General features: G+C 37.4%; 1 protein-coding gene across 3 annotated transcripts in view; it reads left to right on the top strand.

The window, feature by feature from the left end:
• Window positions 1-411: 411 nt before the first annotated feature.
• HMGCLL1 (3-hydroxy-3-methylglutaryl-CoA lyase like 1) overlaps window positions 412-26,299 on the top strand; it is a 144,320-nt gene continuing 118,432 nt past the window's right edge. The window contains exons 1-2 of one of the 3 annotated variants that reach the window (XM_060307579.1): window positions 412-555; window positions 860-984. In XM_060307579.1, the coding sequence (XP_060163562.1) occupies window positions 877-984 (108 nt within the window). In that variant the 5' untranslated portion in view covers window positions 412-555; window positions 860-876. Of the gene's footprint in view, window positions 556-736; window positions 985-26,299 lie in introns of those variants that run through there. The other 2 variants (XM_030840994.2, XM_060307580.2) reach the window with 2 other exon arrangements.

Consider the following 26,299-nt stretch of genomic DNA (forward strand, 5'->3'; position numbering starts at 1 on the left):
TATTTAAAAATCGAGCTTTTAAAAAATATAACTATTTTTTTTGAGCAAATGGGACACTGTTGATACAGTTGGTGAAATTTGCATGGGCCATGTAGATTGGATGGTAGTGCTGTGTCAAGGTTGATTTTCTGATTTGAAGGGTTGTTTGGGTGGGCCTTAAGCCAATATGACTGATGTCTTTATTTTTAAATTTTTATTTTATATTGGAGTATAGTTTATTAGCAATGTTGTGATAGTTTCAGGTGTATAGAAAAGTGATTCAGTTGTACGAATACATGCATCTATTCTTTTTCAAGTTCTTTTCCCATTTAGGTTATTGCAGAATATTGAGCAGAGTTCCCTGCGCTATACGGTAGGTCCTTGTTGGTTATCTTTTAAATCTGTGTGTGTATGTCAAGTTTATTGTCATGAAGATAAACTCAAGTGAGTTCAAGGCCGGACGCATCTACAGTGGACGCCAAAAGCTGGGAATGAGCAAACTGCCAGACAAGAAAACGCAGACCCTCTTCCTTTGATGGAGACCTAACCCTTTCTTCCCTGTGGATTCTGAACCAGGTGAGAAGCCGGTGAGTGGGGCGTGTGCAGATGCGATCAGCCCTACTTGCTGGGTGCAGAGCGGCAGGCGCGCCATGCTGGGAATATCTCCTCCGCGCTTCGGCTCCGGGTGGCCCGCGTGCGCGCAGGTGTCTCCCGCGCGCCCTGCTCTGGGCGCTCTCGGCTTGGCGCCGCTGCAGTACACAGAGCGGGGCCGGGCTCAGCGCGCGCGGGAGGCGGAAGGCGCGCTCGGGGGCCGGCGCGGGACCGCAGCGCGCGCCCGGCCCGCATCTCTCTCCTCCCCGCTCTCTCCCATCGCCTACAGCCGCCCCGGACCTGGCCATGGGGAACGTGCCATCCGCGGTGAAGCACTGCCTCAGCTACCAACAACTTCTCCGGGAGCATCTCTGGATCGGGGATTCAGTGGCAGGGGCGTTCGAGCCCGCGCAGGTACCACCTCGCGGCCCAGGGGGTCCCCACCCTCTTCCGTCATCCCCCAGGCCTCCTCTCCCCTTCTTGTGTAGTCTCTCACCCTGGGCCCTTCCTGCGACAGTTCTGTAATGTCAAACCTCACCCCTTAAAAGGTTTCCCATCATCTCTCTGGGGTGAATTGCAGACCCACCCCTGCAGCTCAGACCCACTAAAATCCCTATCTTGACCACGTGCAGGTCGCCTAAAGGAAACTGTTCCTTCTCTGTGTTTCCCTTGGAAGGGATGAGTCATAATACACAGCACTCCTCCGAGGATAGCGCCCTTCTTTTCAGTTTTCTCCTGATTATTGTGTGACAAAGACGACGAATTTGTCAGAATATGAGGCGGAAAAAGGAACAAAGCCAACACAGAAGGTTGGGAAAACACGGTGGGATGAAATCATCCGTCATATCATTAATTATCCCTAATGTATTTATGCTTCAACACACTTGAGCAAGCTGGGGAAAAATGGTAAATAACAGCGATTTCAGTCCAAAATGTATTCCCATGTTGATTCCTGAAAGCCTATTTTAAGACAATTATTAGGCAAGTGAGTAGTATCCACATACTTGCGATTTAATGCACTCTCAACCGGAAACGGCAAGTAAATGAAGAAAATCTATATAAAGAAATAGACTTTTCCCTTAAAAGAGCTTAAAATTTAAAGTTTCACAAAGGAATAACAGTGATAATTGTTAAGTGAATGTGAAAACGTGGGAAAAGGGAGGGAGACTCAGGGTTTAGCTATTATTGTTTTGAATTTTGGTGGATACAAAAATGTTTATTCCTGATTCATCTATGTACAAAATAATAATTTGTATTAAGTATAATATTTTAGTGGGTAAGCATAATTTAAATTTGTGTTTTTAAATCAACTATTCTAATATTAGGCATCCATTTTTCTATAGTTTTATAGTTAGTGTATTTTCAGTTCAATGTATCAATATGTGGCATTGTAATTTTAGTTCTACAGATTGGAGTTCAGCGTTTGTGGATTCTCTAAAAGATACTTTGCTCCTCATTACTTAAAAGATGGCCCTGGTCATCTGACTCAAAGACTGTTGCTGACTATCAAGAAAGGGAAAATAATTCTTTATCTTCCTGTATGTTCTCTTGTCTTCTATTTAATTTTCCTGCCTTCTCATTTGATCTTTGTATTATAAAGATAATATAACCTTATATTCACTCTGTTACAGAATCAGGAATCCTTACCTTCCAGTCCCGAAGTCTGAGACTTTATATGACTTTTGTTGCTGGGTTAATATTATTTTTCTCTCCCGCAACCCCCATATTCTAATTTTGTGGGCTTTGGAGAACATGACAGAGGCTAGACTGCTAGGTGAGGATGTCTACTTTGCCTTGCAGGGATGTGGAAACGGGGAAATTGAAAATGACTAGGATGAAAAAAAGAAAGAAAATGACTAGGATGACTGATCTAGGAATGCGGGGAATAGGGTTTTTGGACATTCATCAGCCTAATAAAGACTTTTTGTTCCTTTTTGGAGAAATAGCAATACCTTCTCCAAATATTGCTGTTTTAACCCTGGACTGCTTTAGTGAGAAACTCCTATTTATTCCTCAGACACAGCTTAAATATCACTTCTTTTGACCAACCCTTTTCTCCTTCCAGAGTTGCTAGCCTTTTTCTGTGCTCTCATGGCATTTTATGCATAGTTCTGTTTTAGTTCCAGTGTTGTGAAATGGTAATGTTTTAGGTCATGTCCTATTGAATACACAGCAGCAGTGACACTGCACTCTGAAATTTACCTTCTTCTTTGGCTTGTGTTTAACAACATTGTTGCTGCTTTAAGCCCTACCTCTCTGGTTCCTCAGGCTAGAACTAGACTGGCTCAGGGGTAAATCTTCAGATTCCTCATGACTTTTTATGCACACTCACAGTTCCTGTTACTATTAGTATACTCATGTCTTCCAGATTCATATTACAATCTCTCTCTTAAGCTCCAGTCCTGATGTTCACCTGCTCACCTGACATCATCACTTGGGTATCTCAAAAGTAATTCAAACCCAACATTTGCAAAATCGGAATCACGTTCTTCTTCCCCTTCCAACCCCAGATATTCTCTAGAATTTCCTATTGCAGGGTATGCCATTGCAATTCATTCAGCCCTGGAAGCACAAACCAAGAGCTCCTTTCCTTCTTTCCCCCATAACCTAAGTATCACTAAGTCCTGCAATTCTACCTCGAATTTCTCACAGATCCATCTGTTTTCCCAACTCTACTGCTGCTATCAATTTTAAAGTGGCATTCTCTCTCCAATGAACTACTAGACTCTTGCGATCCTTCAACCCATTGTTTCTACAGCTAGTTGGGAGACGTTCTCTGTTTTACACAGAATCATGCTATTCTCCCGTTTCACAACCTTCTGTGAATTCTCATTGCTTTTAGGAATGAATAGCAAGCAAAATCTTTAATGTGTTCTTGGAAGCCTCAGGTGTTCTTTTCATTGCATCTCTCTGCAGCATCCTCTTAAGCTATGTTCTCTTATCCTTGCCACTGTGTCCTTCTTTTGAGTTTTCCAATCATCTTTCCTCTGGAAACATGATCTTTACCTGTTTTACTCTCTGCTAGGAAGATTCTTTTCAAATAACTAACCTTGAGCTCTCAACTCAAATGTTGCTTCCTCATGAAATCTTTCCCAGACTCTCAAGGCAAGCATTTCTTGTTATCTTGCTTTGCACTGTTCATTACAAATAATATGAATTTTACATTTATTGTTGTGATCATTTTATGTTTAATTCCCTACCAGACTCTAAGTATCATAAAAGTAAGGAAAAATTCCACCACAAAATCCTCAGCAATGAACAAAATGTCTGACTAGTTTTTAATGGCCAATGAATACTTGTTGAATGAACAAATGAATGGATGTTTTTCCTTCTAGGGCATAAGCATCTCAGATTTATGGGGAACGTGAAATCCTTCATAGCACTTTTCAGGGTCCAAAACAATGATTAGCACATTGTAATAAAATGCTAACTATTTGTTATGTGAATGCCAAAGTGATGAGAAGACAGGTGTCAATAAAGTTTGGTCTTAGTGCTGTTAGATGGGTATTATTACTGTTTGTGTTTTACCTTTTTTTATTGAACTATAGTTGATTTATAATGGTGTGTTAGTTTCCAGTGTACAGCAAAGCAAGTCAGTTACACATACACATATGTATATATTCTTTTTCAGATTCTTTTCCAATTTAGGTTATTAAAAGATATTGAATATAGTTCCCTGTGCTATACAATAAAACCTTGTTGTTTATCTATTTTATATATAGTAGATTGTATTTGCTAATCCCAAGCTCCTAATTTATCTCTCACCCTAATTTCCCCTTTGGTAACTGTAAGATTATTTTCTATGCCTATGAGTCTATTTCTGTTTTGTAAATAAGTTCATTTGTATCATTTTTTTTTTTAGATTCCACATATAAGTGATAGCATGTGATATTTGTCTTTTTCTGACTTACTTCACTTAGTATGATAATCTCCAGTTCCATGTATGTTGCTGCAAATGGCATTATTTCATTCTTTTTAATGGTGGAGTAATATTCCATTGTATATATGTACCACATCTTCTTTATCCATTCATCTGTAGATGGACGTTTGGGTTGTGTGTTATCTTTTTATAGAATCTAGTCATACTTTGATAGGGAAAGAGTTGAAAATGGATTCTGGAAGCTGTTAAAAGATGCACAGAGCTTAACTATTTCTCCACTGTTAAATCTGGCAGAGGGAATCATGGGCAGGACCCTTAAGTTTTGAAATAATTTGGCTGCAGTTGGGACAGACAGAGTGCTCTATTTTGAAAGAATACTGTGCTAGTCAATAGAAAGATTCAAAACCTAGCCCTTTTTCTGCTACCAATATATTATTAAGATAAAATTAAATATTGTGTGTGTGTAAGTACAAATATACACATTTGAAGTTTAGCAATTTATTACCAAACATAAAATGGGTCAATGTGAATTAAAGGCTTGCACTACCACAGCTCCACTAATTAAATTCTTTAGTTCTCTTCCTCTCTTTTTTTTTTTGTAACTAATGGCATTGGTTTTTCAGATTTCCTTAATAGAGCAGGAGGTTAAAATTGATCCTTCTATGGTTCAAGGTATCTCTTAGGGCCTGTTTTATTATCTATATTTGTCTCTGTTAAAATGGATATGATGAAGCTGGCTTAACTCGTGGTTTAAAGTTTGGGTTAAAATTAGGTTCCCTGTAAAGTAGTCCTTCTTTGATTTCCAAGTGCTGCTTAAGCAGTAGCTAAATATCTTCATGTATTAATACCCCATTACAGCAATAAAATTCCTAAGGACCTAAATTCTATCATAAACAACACTTAAAATATATTAGTTTTTTAAAGACAAAATTGTAGATTTTGTGAGATTAAATTTATAGTTAGTTTACATTATATCCTGATCCTTTAAGTTACATTTGCTGTCAGCAAATATTATGATTCCAAGTATTTAGTGTTAAACTGTCACTTGAATTTAATTGGAATGTACAATATTTTTGCTTAAATTTAATTAAAAGATTAAAGTAACTATATGCTTTTCAGTTTACAACTCTGAAGCTGTTAGTACATTTACAAAATACCTTAGAGTGAGTGGGGAGGAATTTTCAGAAAGGAACAAAACTACCATTACACTGTTTGTTTTCTGTTTGTCTCAGGTGTTCTTTTGTCCTTTACTGCCCTGTTTCTCTTTTTTATGACTTCTTTTGAAATTATGTAAATTTTAAAATTCATTTTTCCCTTGGGTTGGCTTGTTAGTTATGTACTGTTTTTATGGTACTGGTAGTTGCTACCTATAAGATGTCAACGTACAACCTTGACTTATTAAAATATTATATAAATTAGTTTTATTGCAACTTATTAAAAATATGATAATTTAACTCCCTTTACTGCCTTCGCTTTCTATATTGTTGTTGTATATATTAATTTTCTATATGGTATATTTGTAATATGTATTTATAGTCAATATACATTTATATCTATGCATATATTTCCTCTTTCCTTTGCTCTTTATTGCTTTCTTCATCTCCATTCTTTCATCTGAAATTATTTCCCTTCAACTAGAAATATTTGCTTTAATACTTTCTTTAGTAAAAATCTGGTGGTGATAATTTCTTTCAGTTTTTCTTTGCTTGAATTACATTTATGTATATACGTGTGCAATGTGCATAAATATGATGAATATTGAGTATAAATATATGTTCCATATAAAGAATTAGAATACATGACATGACAGCAGTACGAAATGCAGATTTCTCAACAGATAAAATGGAAACCAGAGACAAACCAGAGGGAAATCAGCTGTTAGTTTTACTTTTAGTTCTTTGATGATAATATATCTTTCATTCTCTTCTTGTTATCTTTGGTTTCCAACAGTATGACTATGATGAGTCTACAGGTAGTTTCTTTATATCTGATAATGATTCATAGCACTTCTTGGATCTTGATGCTTGTTGGCTTCCATATGTTTTGGAAATTTTTCAACCAATTCTCTTCAACTATTGCTTCTGTCTCTTTTTTAACCACCCCCCAACTTGGACCTATAGGTTGAAGAATCTTGGAATGTTCCTTGTGACCCATTTATTTCATATACTCATTTTTTGTATTTTTTTATCTTTTGTTTCTCACCATGTTCAGTCTGAATATTTTTTCTCACCTATTCCATTTCACTAATACCCTCTTTAGCTTTGTCTAATTTGCTGCTGATTTAATGTGAGTTCTTAATTTTAGTTATATTTTTGAATTAATGGACTTCTATATGGTTTTTAAAACCAATTTTTAGCTCTTTGCCACAATTCTCCATCTTATCAAGAATTCTTGAATACTTATCAGTTATTTTAAGTTCCATGTCTGGTAACTCCAATATTCAGATCTCCAGTGGGTCTCTTTCATGTATCCTTCCTCTTGCAATGCCTACTAATTTTTCAGTTTAGGTTAGACACCTGTTATGAAAATGTTATAGACATAATTTGAGGCTCTGAGTCATACTGTCCTCCAGAAATGATTACCTTCCCCCCACTCCCTTTTGCCCACCCTCTACACCCTGTCTCTGGCAACCACCAATCTGTTCTCTGTATCTAATTTTGTTTTTTTTAAGATGTCACATATAAGTACTTGTCTCTTTCTGTGTGACTTATTTTGCTTAGCATAATACCCTCAGGGTCCATCAGGTAGCAAATGGCATGATTTCCTTCTTTTTATGACTGAATAATATGCCTTTGTGTAGATATATACACCATATTTTCTTTATCCATTCATCTGTCAATGGGTACTTGGGTTGTTTTCACGTCTTGGCTATTGCAAAGAGTGCTGCAATGAACATGGGGGTGCAGATATCTGTTCAAGACAATGATTTCCTTTCCTTAGGATAAATAGCTAGAAGCAGAATTGCTGAATTATATGATAGTTTTATTTTTAATTTTTTGAGGACCCTTCATGCTGTTTTCCATAGTGGCTGCACCAATTTACATTCCCCATTGCACAAGGGTTCCCTTTTCTCCACATCCTCACCAACACTTATTTCTTGTCATTTTGGTAATAGCCATTCCGATGGGTGTGAGGTGCAGGAAGGATTGATTATCTTTTGCTTCTAACAGGCAATAAGTGCAAGGGTAGCTTATCTTAAGCCAATCAGATGTTTAGCTGATTCAAGGCTGGACCTACTTCATTTGTGAGGGCTTGTCTTTTCTATTCACGCTTACTTTTATTTTGTTGCTCTCCAGGGGTTCTAACTAAAAGCCTAGAGTGTTTACCAGAATGTCTTCTCCTTGTTGAACCTGAGCTCAAAAATATTTCCTCCCCAACTTCTAAGACCCCTGGAAGCTCTGATGCTCTTCTCAGCTTCTCACCTGATTGCATAGAATTGGCGAATGCCTCAAGAGGAAAGTTCATGCTGAATTTTGGTATCACCCCTCTGTGTTTTTTCTTCTGTGAGTATCTTGGCCACTGAAGTACACCCTCCCTTGGAGACTCCAAAGGCTATCAAAGAAGTGTTTTTCACTAATATTTTCACCAGATTTTCTGGTTCTCTGTGAGAAGTTTGTTTTGAACAAGCTAGTTAAAAAATTACTAATATAACAGGGGAAATATTAAAAAAAACACCTATTTTGCAATATAATTGGAATTGAAAAAATATATTCATTTACCATATTACAAAGCTTTTGAAGTGGTTACATTCCAGGTAATATGCAAACTGTTGACAGTAACAATTTGTGTATTTATTTTTCAAGCTTTATTGAGATATAATTGACATATAACATTGTGTAAGTTTAAGGTATATAAATTTGATACATTCATATATTGCAAAATGATTGTCACCATAGCATTGGCTAGCATCTGCATCACATCACATAATTACCATTTCTTTTTTGTGCTGAGACCATTTAAGATTTACTCTCTTAGCAGCTTTCAAGGATATAATATATTATTAACTGTAGTGTTAATCACTATGCTGTGCCTTAGATTCCTAGAACTTATTCATCTTATAGCTTGAACTTTGTATAGAGTAACAATTTAAAGTCCAAAAATTGAATTAAAAGATTGGCTGCTTCATGAAAAATAATATTTTACAGAAAAACTGACATAATGATTTTCACTATAAGTAAAAATTGTGAAAGGTATTTTTTAAAGATAAAAATTAATGTGCTGCCTAAATTAAGTATCTTGCTTTGGGGAAACAGTATGCTATTTACTCCCTCCTATGTGTGACATAGGTCAATAAAATTTGTTAAATAAATGAATGAATCAATGAGTGATTAAATTTACAGTATTTTATCTCTATTGATATGAGATTATTTTGGATCTTTCCATTTAATGGCCCTGAAGTGGGTAAAAATATTTTCTTCTTATTAACCTTTTCTTTACAATGCTATCTTTTGCTTTGTCTTGATTCATTCCTGGTTCATATTCAATATGCATTGGGCACTGCCCAACTGCTTTACATGCCATAACTCAATCCCCATAACAATCCATTTTATAGGTTTAGTAACTGGGATACAGAAACATTAAATAATTTGTTCATGGTCAGTAGTTGATGATCTAGGAATTGAATTCCGTCAGCTGAGGTTCCAGAGCTCCCAGTTTTCCACTATACCAGTGCTTCCTGACCTTTCTGGTGATAGGAGTCAATGGAGGTGTTTATTAAATGTGCTAGAAATTCAGTACATTGGAGCCCAGTGTTGGAGCCCAGCTCTCACTGTTTTTGCTTCACCTACCTTTTGGGAAATGCTGGACTGAGTGATGCTGCTGCCCCTTCATCTCTGTATCTTCTGTCAAAGGGTCAGCTGTAGGCTCATGTTTCCTCTAATCTGTCTTCTGAGAGCTCCTGGCTCCAACCCATGAAGGGCTCCTATGAGTTTTGACTTCCCTTCTCTCCTCTTTGAAGGTGAGACTAGAGTTCTGCCTGGAATAGAATTGCATTGGATGCATAAGGAAAAACAACTTGGTTTCCAATAAATTTCCTGTTCCCTCCCATCTCCAATACTTTCTGTCCTTGGATTTCTGTTAGCTCCTCTCTTCCTTGCTTTCTCTCCTTCCAGCTGGCTTTCACATCCTTTCCTCCCCCTGCCCTGTGTTCTTGTTTTTTTCATTAGCTCTGAGCTCCTCCAAGTTTTCTGGCTTCCTTTCTGCTTATTCACTCTGGGCTGTAACTTTCCCTGACCCTTTCTTCTTTCTTCATTTTCCTCTTCCAAGTTTAGCTTTTATTTTTCTTTCTTTTGATTTTCCCTCATCAACCAAGGGGCTAGACTGTGCAGACCCATAACTTGATGGGTCACTTTTATGGAGCAGATGGTATTTAAAAGAGATCGTACAAACTCATATATGTGGGGAATATCATTTTAGCAGAAATTCTGATTTGAAAGTGTTGTCCAGACTGCTTGAAGACCTCACAGTAAAAGCAACACAAGAAAACAAGTTTCCTGGTCTCACGATTGTTAGTTTAAGTAGGAGATGCAAATTTGCTGCTACACAGGTGAGCCATATTTAACCTCTGGAAATGTTTTGTTTGATCAAGACTACACTTAAAAGATAAGTACATATGAATGCCTTAAACAGGATTTGTACTCTTTACTCATATACTTAGCTACCTCGGGCACCCAGGTTATCTTCCTGTGCATGTGGATATTTGATTCTGTGGTCCTTACCGGACAATTACATGGGGATGCTTTAATGAGACCATCCAGGACATTTCTAAACATTGGCATATTTTCCAACAGTGTAGAGTGTAATCGTAATCATTCAGCAGGCAGGAAGTAGTCTTTAAATTACCAGGAGTTTGCCATTTTTCCCTTTGGGACCATCTTCCTTTTCATAGTGATCAGAATTCATTCCTAAATGAAGGCTCAGGTGTTTGGGGATTTCTTCTCCTGGATCAAACCATATGTATGAGCCAATGTTTATGTTCTTTTCTCATAGAAACTAAATATTGATCACCAGATATTATTTCTAAACACATTCATTCTGAAATTAGACTGATTTTTACTTGAATTTTACTGGAGGATAATTTAAAAAGTTATTCAGGTTCCTAGAGGCATATTTTGGACTTTTTTTTTCATGTAATTTATGTAAAAGCCAAGATTAGCAAGAATGGAAAAGCTCTCTGAAAAATATAAAATTTAAGTGAAAGCTGTTGTTTCTAGGTAGTGATGAAGGGGCTGGAGCTGTGAGTTGCAATCATGCTCTAGAAAGGGGGAGCTGACACTTCTCCACCTGCTCCAGGGAGGGGAAGATCTATACCCTGACCCTGACACTTGCCGGGTGGTGAGGATGCTGTGGGGCAGGAGGGCCAAGTGTCACATGGGAGGTAGAACCACTGGAGATTCTGTCCCAAGGGTGCAGCCCAGGCCACATTTTCATTCTTCATTGATGTGTTCCTCTGAAAGCTAATTTCTTGGCTTTGCTTTTTATTTGGACCAATTCCCCTCACCCCCACTCCCCACAATCCTTTCTTGCAATTTATTTAAACACAAACCTGTACATTTATTCTAATTCAGGGCCGGGGGAGTTAGTGATGATGATTGTAGTCTATGTGGTAAATATATATATGTATGATTATAACATATCAATCTGTATCTGTATCTGTGTTTATCAATCTGTAGCTGCATCAACTACATATCTGTCATCCATATATCATCTATCTCTATCATCCATCCATCTATCAATCAATCTATATATCTATCATCAATCTATTATCTATCATCTGTCTATCTATCATAAAAAAAATAATTTAAAGGTCCCTAATGTTAAAAATTGCCTTAACAATATCTATCTATCACCTATCTGTCATCTATCTATCTTTCTTTCACCCATCTGTCATCTACCTATTTATCTATCTATCATCTTTCATGCATCGTCCATCCATCCATCCAATAAATCAATCTATCTATCATCCATCTATCATCTCTCTGTCATCCATCAAGCAATCAATCAATCTATGTATCTAAGTATGTATCTATTTTTCATATATCTAATCTTTTACAAAAAATAATAATTTAAAGATCCCTAATTTTAAAAATTTCCTTATTATTACTTTCATACTTGATTTGAAGATGGATACTCGCCTTTTACTTGTGGTGAAACTTTTTCTTATAAGTATTTCTTTGTGTTCTTCACTGCTGCCCCTGCCAACCCCAGTTCTTGAATACTGCTCGGTGGACCCATGTTTGTTTTCTGCATTGAAGCCCAGTTCCTTCCCAAAGATGGTTGAGTAGGTGGAAACATCTCTTTAGTAAATATGTAATATTTGCAGTGCTAGACTGAGGCCTTCTCAAGGAGTGAAACTATGTTTTATTTACCTTTTCTGTTATCCAGAAGACTTAAGTACTTAGATCGTGATAAATGTTTGCAGAATAAATTAGTTTGGATATAGTAAAAATTCATTCATAGAGTAAACTTCAGCTGGTTTAAGCCACATTCATTGACTTTCTAAATGGCAAAAATATGTATTTAATTATATCAAAGCTATTATTTTTGTAAACAAGAATTAGTAGCTTTCATTCTTATTTATTATTTTTTGTATTGGAATAGAACGTTTGTTTTTTAAATTCAGGTGTTCATTTTGGAAACTTGAAAGTCTATTATTTTCTTTCATGGCTATCGGCTATCGTTGTAAAGGTCAAAAAAAAGTAGAATCTAGCTTTTTTGTTTTTTTAACATCTTTATTGGGGTATAATTGCTTTACAATGGTGTGCTAGTTTCTGCTTTATAACAAAGTGAATCAGTTATACATATGCATATGTTCCCATATCTCTTCCCTCTTGCATCTCCCTCCCTCCCACCCTCCCTATCCCACCCCTCCAGGCGGTCTCAAAGCACCGAGCTGATCTCCCTGTGCTATGCGGCTGCTTCCCACTACCTATCTACCTTACGTTTGGTAGTGTATATATGTCCATGTCTCTCTCTCGCTTTGTCACAGCTCACCCTTCCCCCTCCCCATATCCTCAAGTCCATTCTCTAGTAGGTCTGTGTCTTTATTCCGGTCTTACCCCTAGGTACTTCATGACATTTTTTTTCATAAATTCCATATACATGTGTTAGCATACGATATTTGTCTTTCTCTTTCTGACTTACTTCACTCTGTATGACAGACTCTAGGTCTATCCACCTCATTACAAATAGCTCAATTTCATTTCTTTTTATGGCTGAGTAATATTCCATTGTATATATGTGCCACATCTTCTTTATCCATTCATCTGATGATGGACACTTAGGTTGCTTCCATCACCTGGCTATTGTACATAGAGCTGCAATGAACATTTTGGTACATGACTCTTTTGGAATTATGGTTTTCTCAGGGTATATGCCCAGTAGTAGGATTGCTGGGTCATATGGTAGTTCTATTTGTAGCTTTTTTTAAGGAACCTCCATACTGTTCTCCATTGTGGCTGAACCAATTCACATTCCCAAAAGCAGTGCAAGAGTGTTCCCTTTTCTCCACACCCTCTCCAGCATTTATTGTTTCTAGATATTTTGATGATGGCCATTCTGACCGGTGTGAAATGATATCGCATTGTAGTTTTGATTTGCATTTCTCTAATGATTAATGATGTTGAGCATTCTTTCATGTGTTTGTTGGCAGTCTGTGTATCTTCTTTGGAGAAATGTCTATTTAGCTCTTCTGCCCATTTTTGGATTGGGTTTTTTGTTTTTTTGTTATTGAGCTGCATGAGCTGCTTGTAAATTTGGGGGATTAATCCTTTGTCAGTTGCTTCATTTGCAAATATTTTCTCCCATTCTGAGGGTTGTCTTTTCTTCTTGTTTATGGTTTCCTTTGCTGTGCAAAAGCTTTGAAGTTTCATTAGGTCCCATTTGTTTATTTTTGTTTTTATTTCCATTCCTGTAGGAGGTGGGTCAAAAAGAATCTTGCTGTGATTTATGTCATAGAGTGTTCTGCCTATGTTTTCCTCTAAGAGGTTGATAGTTTCTGGCCTTACATTTAGGTCTTTAATCCATTTTGAGCTTATTTTTGTGTATGGTGTTAGGGAGTGTTCTAATCTCATACTTTTACATGTACCTGTCAAGTTTTCCCAGCACCACTTATTGAAGAAGCTGTCCTTTCTCCACTGTACATTCCTGCATCCTTTATCAAAGATAAGGTGACCATATGTGTGTGGGTTTATCTCTGGGCTTTCTATCCTGTTCCATTAATCTATCTTTCTGTTTTTGTGCCAGTACCATACTGTCTTGATTACTGTAGCTTTGTAGTACATCTGAAGTCAGGGAGCCTGATTCCTCCAGCTCCATTTTTCGTTCTAAAGATTGCTTTGGCTATTCAGGGTCTTCTGTGTTTCCAGAAAAATTTTGGAATTTTTTGTTCTAGTTCTGTGAAAAATGCCAGTGGTAGTTTGATAGGTATTGCATTGAATCTGTAGACTGCTTTGGGTAGTAGAGTCATTTTCACAATGTTGATTCTTCCTATCCAAGAACATGGTATATCTTTCCATCTATTTTTATCATCTTCCATTTCTTTCATCAGTGTCTTATAATTTTCTGCTTACAGGTCTTTTGTCTCCTTAGGTAGGTTTATTCCTAGATATCTTATTCTTTTTGTTGCAATGGTAAATGGGAGTGTTTTCTTAATTTCACTTTCAGATTTTTCATCATTAGTGTATAGGAGTGCCAGAGATTTCTGTGCATGAATTTTGTATCCTGCTACTTTTCCAAATTCATTGATTAGCTCTAGTAGTTTTTTGGTAGCATTTTTAGGATTCTGTATGTATAGTATCATGTCATCTGCAAACAGTGACAGCTTTACTTCTTCTTTTCCGATTTCGATTCCTTTTATTTCCTTTTCTTCTCTGATTGCTGTGGCTAAAACTTCCAAAACTATGTTGAATAAGAGTGGTGAGAGTGGGCAACCTTGTCGTATTCCTGATCTTAGTGGAAATGCTTTCAGTTTTTCACCATTGAAGATGATGTTGGCTGTGGTTTGTCATATATGGCCTTTATTATGTTGAGGAAAGTTCCCTCTATGCCTACTTTCTGCAAAGTTTTTACCATAAATGCATGTTGAGTTTTGTCAAAAGCTTTCTCTGCATCTATTGAGATGACCATATGGTTTTTCTCCTTCAGTTTGTTAATATGGTTTATCACAATGATTGATTTGCGCATTTTGAAGAATCCTTGAATTCCTGGAATAAACCCCACTTGATCAGGGAGTATGATACTATTAATGTGCTTTTGGATTCTGTTTGCTAGTATTTTGTTGAGGATTTTTGCATCTATGTTCATCAGTGATATTCGCCTGTAGTTTTCTTTCTTTGTGACATCCTTGTCTGGTTTTGGTTTCAAGGTGATGGTGGCCTCGTAGAATAAATTTGGGAGTGTTCCTCCCTCTGCTATATTTTGGAAGAGTTTGAGAAGGCTAGGTGTTCGCTCTTCTGTAAATGTTTGATAGAATTCACCTGTGAAGCCATCTGGTCCTGGGCTTTTGTTTGTTGGAAGATTTTTAATCACAGTTTCAATTTCAGTGCTTGTGATTGGTCTGTTCATATTTTCTATTTCTTCCTGATTCAGTCTTGGCAGGTTGTGCATTTCTAAGAATTTGTCCATTTCTTCCAGGTTGTCCATTTTATTTGCATAGAGTTGCTTGTAGTAATCTCTCATGATCTTTTGTATTTCTGCAGTATCAGTTTTTACTTCTCCTTTTTCATTTCTAATTCTATTGATTTGAGTCTTCTCCCTTTTTTTCTTGATGAGTCTGGCTATTGGTTTATCAATTTTTTTTTGTCTTCTCAAAGAACCAGCTTTTAGTTTTATTGATCTTTGCAATCGTTTCCTTCATTTCTTTTTCATTTATTTCTGATCTGATTTTTATGATTTCTTTCCTTCTGCTAACTTTGGGTTTTTTTTGTTCTTCTTTCTCTAATTGTTTTAGGTGTAAGGTTAGGTTGTTTATTCGAGATGTTTCCTGTTTCTTAAGGTGAGCTTGTATTGCTATAAACTTCCCTCTTAGAACTGCTTTTGCTGCATCCCATAGGTTTTGGTCGTCATGTCTCCACTGTCATTTGTTTCTAGAGTTTTTTATTTCCTCTTTGATTTTTTCAGTGATCACTTCGTTAGTAAGTAGTGTATTGTTTAACCTCCATGTGTTTGTATTTTTTACAGATCTTTTCCTGTCATTGATATCTAGTCTTATAGCATTGTGGTCGGAAAAGATACTTGATAAAACTTCAATTTTCTTAAATTTACCAAGGCTTGATTTTTGACCCAAGATATGATCTATCCTGGAGAATGTTCCATAAGCACTTGAGAAAAATGTGTATTCTGTTGTTTCTGGATGGAGTGTCCTATAAATATCAATTAAGTCCGTCTTGTTTAATGTATCATTTAAAGCTTGTGTTTCCTTATTTATTTTCATTTTGGATGATCTGTCCATTGGTGAAAGTGAGGTGTTACAGTCCCCTACTATGAATGTGTTACTGTCGATTTCCCCTTTTATGGCTGTTAGTATTTGCCTTATGTATTGAGGTGCTCCTATGTTGGGTGCATAAATATTTAAAATTGTTATATCTTCTTCTTGGATTGTTCCCTTGATCATTATGTAGTGTCCTTCTTTGTCTCTTCTAATAGTCTTTATTTTAAAGTCTATTTTGTCTGATATGAGAATTGCTACTCCAGCTTTCTTTTGGTTTCCATTTGCATGGAATATCTTTTTCCATCCCCTTACTTTCAGTCTGTATGTGTCTCTAGGTCTGAAGTGGGACTCTTTTAGACAGCATATATATGGGTCTTGTCTTTGCATCCATTTAGCCAATCTGTGTCTTTTGGTGGGAGCATTTAGTCCATTTACATTTAAGGTAATTATCGATATGTATGTTCCTATTCCCATTTTCTGAATTGTTTTGGGTTCGTTATTGTAGGTCTTTTCCTTCTCTTGTGTTTCTTGGCTAGAGAAGTTCCTTTAGCATTTGTTGTAAAGCTGGTTTGGTGGTGCTGAACTCTCTCAGCTTTTGCTTGTCTGTAAAGGTTTTAATTTCTCCATCAAATCTGAATGAGATCCTTGCTAGGTAGAGTAATCTTGGTTGCAGTTTTCTCTCCTTCATCACTTTAAATATGTCCTGCCACTCCCTTCTGGCTTGCAGAGTTTCTGCTGAAAGATCAGCTGTTAACCTTATGGGGATTCCCCTGTGTGTTATTTGTTGTTTTTCTCTTGCTGCTTTCAATATGCTTTCTTTGTATTTAATTTTTGACAGTTTGATTAATATGTGTCTTGGTGTATTTCTCCTTGGTTTTATCCTGTATGGAACTCTCTGTGCTTCCTGGACTTGGTTAACTATTTCCTTTTCCATATTAGGGAAGTTTTCAACTATAATCTCTTCAAATATTTTCTCAGTCCCTTTCTTTTTCTCTTCTTCTTCTGGAACCCCTATAATTCGAATGTTGGTGCATTTAATGTTGTCCCAGAGGTCTCCGAGACTGTCCTCAGTTCTTTTCATTCTTTTTCCTTTATTCTTCTCTGTAGTAGTTATTTCCACTATTTTATCTTCCATGTCACTTATCCATTTTTCTGCCTCGGTTATTCTGCTGTTGATCCCATCTAGAGTTTTTTTAATTTCATTTATTGAGTTGTTCATCATTGTTTGTTTCATCTTTAGTTCTTCTAGGTCCTTGTTAAATGTTTCTTGCATTTTGTCTAAAGATGATTTTGGATCATCTTTACTATCATTATTCTGAATTCTTTTTCAGGTAGACTGCCTATTTTCTCTTCATTTATTAGGTCTGATGGGTTTTTATCTTGCTCCTTCATCTGCGGTGTGTTTTTCTGTCTTCTCATTTTGCTTATCTTACTGTGTTTGGGGTCTCCTTTTTGCAGGCTGCAGGTTCGTAGTTCCCATTGTTTTTGGTGTCTCCCCAGTGGCTAAGGTTGGTTCAGTGGGTTGTGTAGGCTTCCTGGTGGAGGGGACTAGTGCCTGTGTTCTGGTGGATGAGGCTGGATCTTGCTTTCTGGTGGGCTGGTCCATGTCTGGTGGTGTGTTTTGGGGTGTCTGTGGACTTATTATGATCTTAGGCAGCCTCTGTGCTAATGGGTGGGGTTGTGTTCCTGTTTTGCTAGTTGTTTCGCATAGGGTGTCCAGCACTGTAGCTTGCTCGTCATTGAGTGAAGCTGGGTGCTGGCATTGAGATGGAGATCTCTGGGAGATTTTCGCCATTTGATATTATGTGGAGATGGGAGGTCTCTTGTTGACCAGTGTCCTGAAGTTGGCTCTCCCACCTCAGAGGCACAGTACACACTCCTGGCTGCAGCACCAAGAGCCTTTCATCCACACAGCACAGAATAAAAGGGAGAAGAAGTAGAGAGAATGAATTAGTAGCAGTAGGACGAAAGAAAGAAAGGAAGGAAGGAAGCAAGGAAGCAAGGAAGGAAGGAAGGAAGAGAGAAAGAAAGAAGAAAAGCAGGAAAGAAGGAAAGAAGGAAAGAAGGAAAGAAGGAAAGAAAGGAGGGAGGGAGGAAGGAAGGAAGGAAGGAAGGAAAAAAGAAAGAAAAAAGATAAAGTAAAATAAAATAAAATTATTAAAATTAAAAATAATTATTACAAAAAAAATTTTAAAAATACAAAACAAAACAAAACAAAAACGGACGGATAGAACCCTAGGACAAATGGTGGAAGCAAAGCTATACTGACAAAATCTCACACAGAAGCTTACACATACACACTCACAAAAAGAGGAAAAGGGGGAAAAATCATAGATCTTGCTCTCAAAGCCCACCTCCTCAATTTGGGATGACTCGTTGTCTATTCATGTATTCCACAGATGCAGGGTACATCAAGTTGATTGTGGAGCTTTAATCCGCTGCTTCTGAGGCTGCTGGGAGAGATTTCCCTTTCTCTTCTTTGTTCTCACAGCTCCCAGGGGCTCAGCTTTGGATTTGGCCCTGCCTCTGCGTGTATGTCGCCGGAGGGCGTCTGTTCTTAGCTCAGACAGGACGGGGTTAAAAAAGTCGCTGATTTGGGGGCTCTGGCTCACTCAGGCGGTGGGGGGAGTGAGGGGCACGGAGTGCGGCGGCAGAGGCCGGCGTTGCACACAGTATTTCTTACTGCAATGTCTCTTTAGTTATTTTGGTTTCTGAAGCTGATTTTTTAGTACATTCCTCAAGGAGGGCTTCTGGAACACTCTACTGAAATACTGAGTCAGGGTCTGCTTCATTCAGTGGTAGGCCACAAGAGTCTCTTCAGAGGCTTCTCACCAATTTCTCTGGCCACGTGTTGGTCAGGAACCAGGGGTAAGCCAGGGGTAAGCCAGGAGCTTCTTGTAGTGCAACCCCGTCTCCCTCCAGAATCAAATCGAGTCCGTCAACTCGTAGCCCCAAATGGAAGTTGATAGGTTCCTGGCCTTAACCGCCAAGCGCTGGGGTAGCTGGTGCCGCTTCAGGGAACTCTGAAGGGAAGGTCCTCAGGACAAACTGTCCTGGCAGCTGCTAGTGCCTTGCCCCAATATTCCCTGACGGGGGCTGGCTAGCCAAGAGCAGCAAGCCTCCTGCTGGCTAAGTCAAGTGCGTTACTGAGTCCAAGCTCGCTCTGCTCACCACACAACAGGCCAATGAATCGGAGACGAGGTGTTGAGGCAGGGAATAAGACTTTGTTTGGAAAGCTGGCAGACCGAGAAAATGGCAGACTACTGTCTCTGAAAAACCAACTTCAAATCTAGCTTTTCATTCACTTAGTATATCTAGGTTTTTATTAGGTTAATCCACACAGCATATGATATGCATCTTCTCATAACTCCATTTTACAGGAGAAGGAGTAGAGACGTCGAGGGGTATAATGATACCCTCAGGGTGATGCAGCTTCTCTGTTGCAGTGTGTAAGCTATGGTCTCCAGTGTTGGATTCAGCATTTGGGCTGAGTATCCCACTGATAGCACATCAAATGTCACCTTATGCTTGCAACTTTCCAATTCACGCTTTCTTGGATTTGTGAAGTAGGGAAATGCAGATGGAAGGAAACTTCAACTAGAGAAAAATGCCTTTAATATAAGTTTCACACTGTGAAATCAGCCTTTCAGAAAGTCTTTTTGGTGAACTTTATTAACAACTGATGGGGTCTAGGAAGCTTGGAAGACAAGGAGGCAGGAAACCCCAAAGAGAACATGTCTGTCAGACATCTTTCCTTCTGGGGTTTCCTTCCAGATGGATCTTGAAGGAAGTGGAGGGGCTCTCTGCCAATACTTTTGTATGTCTGTAACCCACTGGATGTGCAGAGTTTGGCATCCACTTTTTAAATTCTTTCCTCAATCTATATTTATTTCACTGTGAAATGGAAGCTGATCATAGCTGAATCTTGAAGTCAAAATATGAATCTTATTTTAGTTAGACACAATTTCTACTTTTTGAGAATTTTTACGTAGGGACCAAGGATTCTCTGATTTTTAAAATGCTATGTCACCGTTCAAACCTTGCGTTTTGCAGAAAGCTGTGGACCTGATCACACATAAAAGCCGAGGGCAATTTGGAATTCTCTTTGCCTAGATTTTAGGGGTGGGTTTAGAAGACATTTGCAGAACTGGTGGAGAAACAGATGGAGTGATTCAGAGGCTCACTCGTGAATGTCTGCTGTCACTTAGTTCCCATTCCCATATGACAAGATTTTAATATTTAATTCACTGTAATTCTGCTGAATGTATGCTCTAGAAAATGTTGAAGGGAAAACTTGAGCTAAAGGAGATGGAACAGAAGCTTGCATAAATACTCATCTCTAGAGAGCTGGATCTTTTAAATCTATTTGCTCTCCGAAGCATTATATAGATGTTGACCTTTTGATGGGAATGCCATAGTGATAACCGGTTATTATTTAGGGCAGGAGTATTATTTTAGCGTAATCGCAATAGGTTTGCAACTGGCTTATTGCATGGGACAAAGTTAAGAATATATGAGAGACATAATATTATGCTAATTGTTAATAAATATTATTAATAAGAGTTTAGGAAATTATATGATGATGATACCACCAAACATTCTTTTTTAAAAAAATTATTTTATTGAACTATTCTCTTTTTTTTACTTTTTAATAAATTTATTTATTTATTTATTAACATCTTTATTGAGTATAATTGCTTTATAATGGTGTGTTAGTTTTTGCTTTACAACAAAGTGAATCAGTTATACATATACATATGTTCCCATATCTCTTCCCTCTTGCGTCTCCCTCCCTCCCACCCTCCCTCTCCCACCCCTCTAGGTGGTCACAAACCACCTACCTGATCTCCCTGTGCCATGCGGCTGCTTCCCACTAGCTATCCACCCTACGTTTGGTATTTGTATGGAAACACAAAAGACCCCGAATAGCCAAAACAATCTTGAGAACGAAAAATGGAGCTGGAGGAATCAGGCTCCCTGACTTCAGACTATACTACAAAGCTACAATAATCAAGACAGTATGGTACTGGCACAAAAACAGAAAGATAGATCAATGGAACAGGATAGAAAGCCCAGAGATAAACCCACACACATATGGTCACCTTATCTTTGATAAAGGAGGCAAGAATATACAGTGGAGAAAAGACAGCCTATTCAATAAGTGGTGCTGGGAAAACTTGACAGGTACATGTAAAAGTATGAAATTAGAACACTCCCTAACACCATACACAAAAATAAACTCAAAATGGATTAAAGACCTAAATGTAAGGCCAGACACTATAAAACTCTTAGGGGAAAACATAGGTATTGAACTATTTTTGATTTACAATGTTATGTTAATTTCTGCTGTACAGCAAGGAGATTCAGTTATACATATATATTTTTTTCATATTCTTTTCTGTAATGGTTTATCACAGGATATTGAATATAGTTCCCTGTGCTATATAGTAGGACCTTGTTGTTTATCCATTCTATATGTAAAAGCTTGCATCTGCTAATCCAAACCTCCCATTCCATCCCTCCCCCACTCCCCTTCCCCCTTGGCAACCACAAGTCTGTTCTCTATGCCTGTGAGTCTGTTTCTGTTTCATAGGTAGATTCATTCATGTCATATTTTAGATTCCACATGTAAGTGATATCATATGATATTTGTCTTTCTTCATCAGACTTACTTCACTTAGTATGATAATCTCTAGGTCCATCCATGTTGCTGCGAATGGCATTATTTCATTCTTTTTTATGGCCAAGTAATATTCCATTGTATATATGTGCCACATCTTCTTTATCAATTCATCCTTCAGTGGACATTTGGACAACAACCACTCTTTATCAACAAAGTTTGCTAAGGAATTTACATACTTTCCGAACTCTTATAGTCCTGCAAAGAAGGTCCTGTGATTTTCATTTTTAATATGAGGAAAGGGAATGAATAATATTTACTTTCTCCAGCCCAAATACCTGGTAGAGGCACTGGATTTGAATCTGTGTAAGGTTCCAAAGCCTGTATTTCTTCACTATATCATGTCAGTCAATTGAACAGTAGGAACTTCAGTTACAGGAAAATTATTTTGTACTCATTTGTTTAATGTGTTTTCTTTTTAACATATTAGTAAAGTTCTAGCTTAATCTATCACTGAAGTTGGTTACAAATGGCTTAGGATGATATAGCTTAGCTTTGAACTGTAGTTTATTTTGAGAGCCAGTATTTAAAGCCTCAGGTGGACAGACCTGAATAAATCACTCTTCTTCAGAGACAAGTTATTCAGATTTTTTATGATGATTCCAAAGACTTTTGTGACTTTTCATGATCTCCTCCTTTCACTCTGATCTACCAGCAGCCTTCTCTTTGTCCTGAGCTCAAGTTAATAGTTTTACAGGATATTTCTGAGACACGCATTCTTCCTTAGTTTTTTAGTAAGTAGGTCAAACGAACAAGTACCATTGTATCAAAAATGTCAGATTTATTTAAAATGTATTGTTGCCTATATACCAAATATTGTGTATGCAGACTTCATATACATATTGAAAGTTCCTGCATAACTTCTGTCAGAAAAATCTATTTACTTTAACTGTTGAATCTTTATTCTTTTTTTTTTTTTTTGAGTGGCCATCCAAAACCATAGTGAATAGAGAAAAGGCATATTACAATGCAACAAAACCAAAAACAGAAAACAACTCAGTGACCTAACCTGTTCTGAAGTACACTTGTGAGGTTAATAAAAATTTTTATTAATAAGACATGGGTTTTTTGAAGCATAGAAAATGATAATTTTCTGTCATTTGTCAAAGCAGTTGTTCTAATGCCAAGAATGTGCCCTCAGGAGAAGGACTTCAGTATCTTCCATTTGAGAAACTCAGCCTGAGTAACTCAGGAACCAGACCCAGGCACGTTAGGACTGAACATGAGTTAGGACTGAACACTCTCACACCGCTCTTTCCTGCAGTTTTGCTATCCTTGCATTACTGCTCAGCGTTTCTCAAACCTGGGCTGGGAGTGCAGATTGGTGAGGGGTCAGGAGCTCCCATGGTCCCTTCCCCTCTCCATGGGGCTGCCTCGGTTCCAGGGGGGCTCAGGCTTGGAGGCTGTACCATCCACCTCTGGGAAAGCTGCAAGTCCCTGGATAGTTGATGCCACTTTTCTTTTTCCTAAAAGCAAATGTGAAAGAAGACCAGCAACTCCTTCTCAAACTTGGGAAGGAGAAGACAAAGATGATCCTTGTCATTCATTTTGTGTGAACTCCTATTTAGCTATCAATAGTTTTAATGAAGCCACATGTAAAACTTGGTATCAAATGATTTAACTAGTCAAACTACATGTAATAACCATCTTCTGTTTTCAGATTCATAGTATTGTTGGAGGTATTTTCTGTTGAACAGTAGGGACAGTAAAAAGTGAATGCTGAGAACTCTTTTATTTTTTTATTGAAGTATAGTTGATTTACAATGTTGTGTTAATTTCTGCTGTGCAGCAAAGTGATTCAGTTATACATATATATACATTCTTTTTAAATATTCTTTTCATTATGGTTTATCACAGGATATTGAATATAGTTCCCTGTGCTATACAGTAGGACTTTGTTTATCCATGTTTATCCATTTTATATATAAAAGCTTACATCTGCTAACCCCAACCTCTCACTCCATCCCTTCCCCAACCCCCTCCCCCTTGGCAACAACAAGTCTGTTCTGAGAATTCTTTTAGAGAGTTTAAAATAATTAAACTGAACTGAGACATGCTATAACATAATGATATCTTATTAATTTCCAGGAAGGAAAAGTAAGTGTGAAAAAATCGAATATGTACCTAATCATTAGTAAAATATATAAATCTCATATACCATAGAATTCACAGGAATTGAAAGTCAGAAAAACTGAACAGATTCTTATACAGTTTTGCTAGTTGTATTACTGTCGAGGCAGAGTGTAATCATATTCAGTCTAGAGGCTATGTGTTTTATTTTTTCCATTTTGGCTTTAACATCCCTGCCAGCATATATCAATATTTTCCTAGAACACTAGTTTATAATTTATTAGTTATTATTAGCTAAAAATTTGAATACTTTTCAAGTGTTGATAAATTTTAGTTGCTCTAATTTTCATGAAGGCAAAAATTTATGGCTTATGAACTTGTTCTTGTAAATATATATATATATATATATATATATATATCAACTTGTGCATGAAAGAGACACCATCCGTATCCAAACATGTCTGCAAGTGCATGGATGTAGGTCTTCAAGTATGTAGGTTTATGTCTATGAATATAAATGAGTATATATTTATTACTGTTGGGTGAATGGGAATATATCAAAGCATAAATTTTGGAGTTAGAGCACGTGGGGAAATTCTGACCTGGGGTAGTTGAGGACATTGTGTATGAGATTGATATGATAAGAGCTGAGAGGAACCCCTGAAAAGTGGGCGTGTAGGACAAGGCATTCATTAGGATAGAATCTTCCACAATGCAGCTCTGTTTGTCCTGCCTGCCTTGTAGTTGACTGCTTAGCCTGTTCTGCTGTCATCTTTGAGGGTCCTTGAGACTTCAATATATTATCTCAAATAAGTTTTCAAATGACCATTTTAAGTTATTAGATTTGTAGTATGTGACTTTGGACTCTTATTACTGCTAACCGAACCACCTAAGGTTTGAGGTCCCAGCCCCTTCCCTCCACAAGGACTAAAAGGAGACACCCTGAGGGCAGGTGGCCTGGTGGTAGGGGCAGCAGATCCTGAGGCCTTTTCTGAACAACCATCTTTCATTCTCTCAAACTACCCAGCATTAAAATAGTTTCTGTGTGTGTATGTGTTTCTTTTAGTGATCTCTAATATACGTAGATGTTCCTGTTATTGGTATTTATAAAATACCACTGTACATTTAAAGAGGGATAAAAAATGTTTAAATGATTTGTGAACTTTGTAAAGAGATATTATAGAATTGTTTGAGAATCTGGTATTATGGTTTATAATCTCATTCGTTTTTGACTCTAGTGTATGCTGAGAAGACCAGCTTGGAATGGTCCAAGTGAGGAAAGAGAAATCATTTCCACTTAGGAATAAAATAGTGGCATTTGAAAGGAAGAAGTTAGAAAGTGCTATTCAAGGTACAGAATTCGAATGGGTATTAATATAACAATTGGAATTTTAATTTTATCAGTTTAACATTATATTGATAGAGGGATTTTATTGATTTTATAGTTGATGGTGATGGGCTGTTACTTAAGCATAATCATATAGATTTTTAAACAAAATTTATTGAAGTAGAATTGATTTAAAATGCATTAATTTCTGCTGTACAGCAAAGTGAATCAGTTATACACATATATACATTCTTTTTCATATTCTTTTCCACTATGGTTTATCACAGGATATTGAATATAGTTCCCTGTGCTATACAGTAGGACCTTGTTGTCCATCCATTCTATATATAATAGTTTGCATCTGCTAATCCCAAACTCCTAATCCATCCCTCCCCCCCCCTTGGCAACCACAAGTCTGTCCTCTGTGTCTGTGAGTCTGTGTCTGTTTCTTAGGTAATTCATATAGTTTTTTTAAAAGTTGGCTTAAGATAGAGCAGAGGATTTCCAAATAGAAGCTGACTTTGCTTAGATGGAAGGCAGAAGGACTAATTAGTCATTGCATGTAACCTGTTTGTTAAGTATTCCTCTGAGGGGAAATTGAAAATCAGCCACTGTGGTTTATTTTTCAATAGAAATTGAAAAGAAGAACATTGATTTATTGCCTAAAGTGGCCGAGAAAGTTTGCATCCAACTTTAGCAGAACCATGCACAATTTTTTTTGTTTTGATGCTCCAGTCTGCAGATGTTAGCTGTTTTTGTGAGGAAACAATGGTGTTAGCTCTGAGTTTTCTTGGAAAGAAAGAGCTTAAAATCTTTGGAGTGCTGCATTCACAGTCTGCCCAGCCAACTGACCATGATGGAATATTCAGGAAGTCCATGGAGAGTCATTCCGCGGCAGCATCTGGAAGGAAACAATAAGTGGTTGGACAGTTTACTTTTCAGGCAAATGATTAAGAGGCGTTTAAGGGAAGGTGTTAGGATGTGAGGGAGGGAAGGAGCACTGAAGGTGTATATATATAATATGGAGTGGAGGGATTATGGAAAAGACTTAACAGAATGAACCGTAGATCACAGCAGAACTTAGAAAAAGCTGGAATTGGAATTTGGACAGACCAGCTTAGAGATATCACATGAAATAGAACACGAGATTCACATACAGAACATACTGGGACGTGTTTTTTTGGAACAGTAAAGGACAGCGATGAAATCTCGTTATTCCGAGCCACTGGAAATCACGTCTTAGAGTTGGAAAGACATCCTGCTATTACACCTTTGCAGTCTTACTCTGATTATATTGGCCCTACTTTAAAATCCTAAGAAAGCTCTGGGTTTTGGAAGTGGAAA

This window comes from Globicephala melas, chromosome 11 (assembly GCF_963455315.2).
Source record: "Globicephala melas chromosome 11, mGloMel1.2, whole genome shotgun sequence".
Lineage (NCBI taxonomy): Eukaryota > Metazoa > Chordata > Mammalia > Artiodactyla > Delphinidae > Globicephala > Globicephala melas.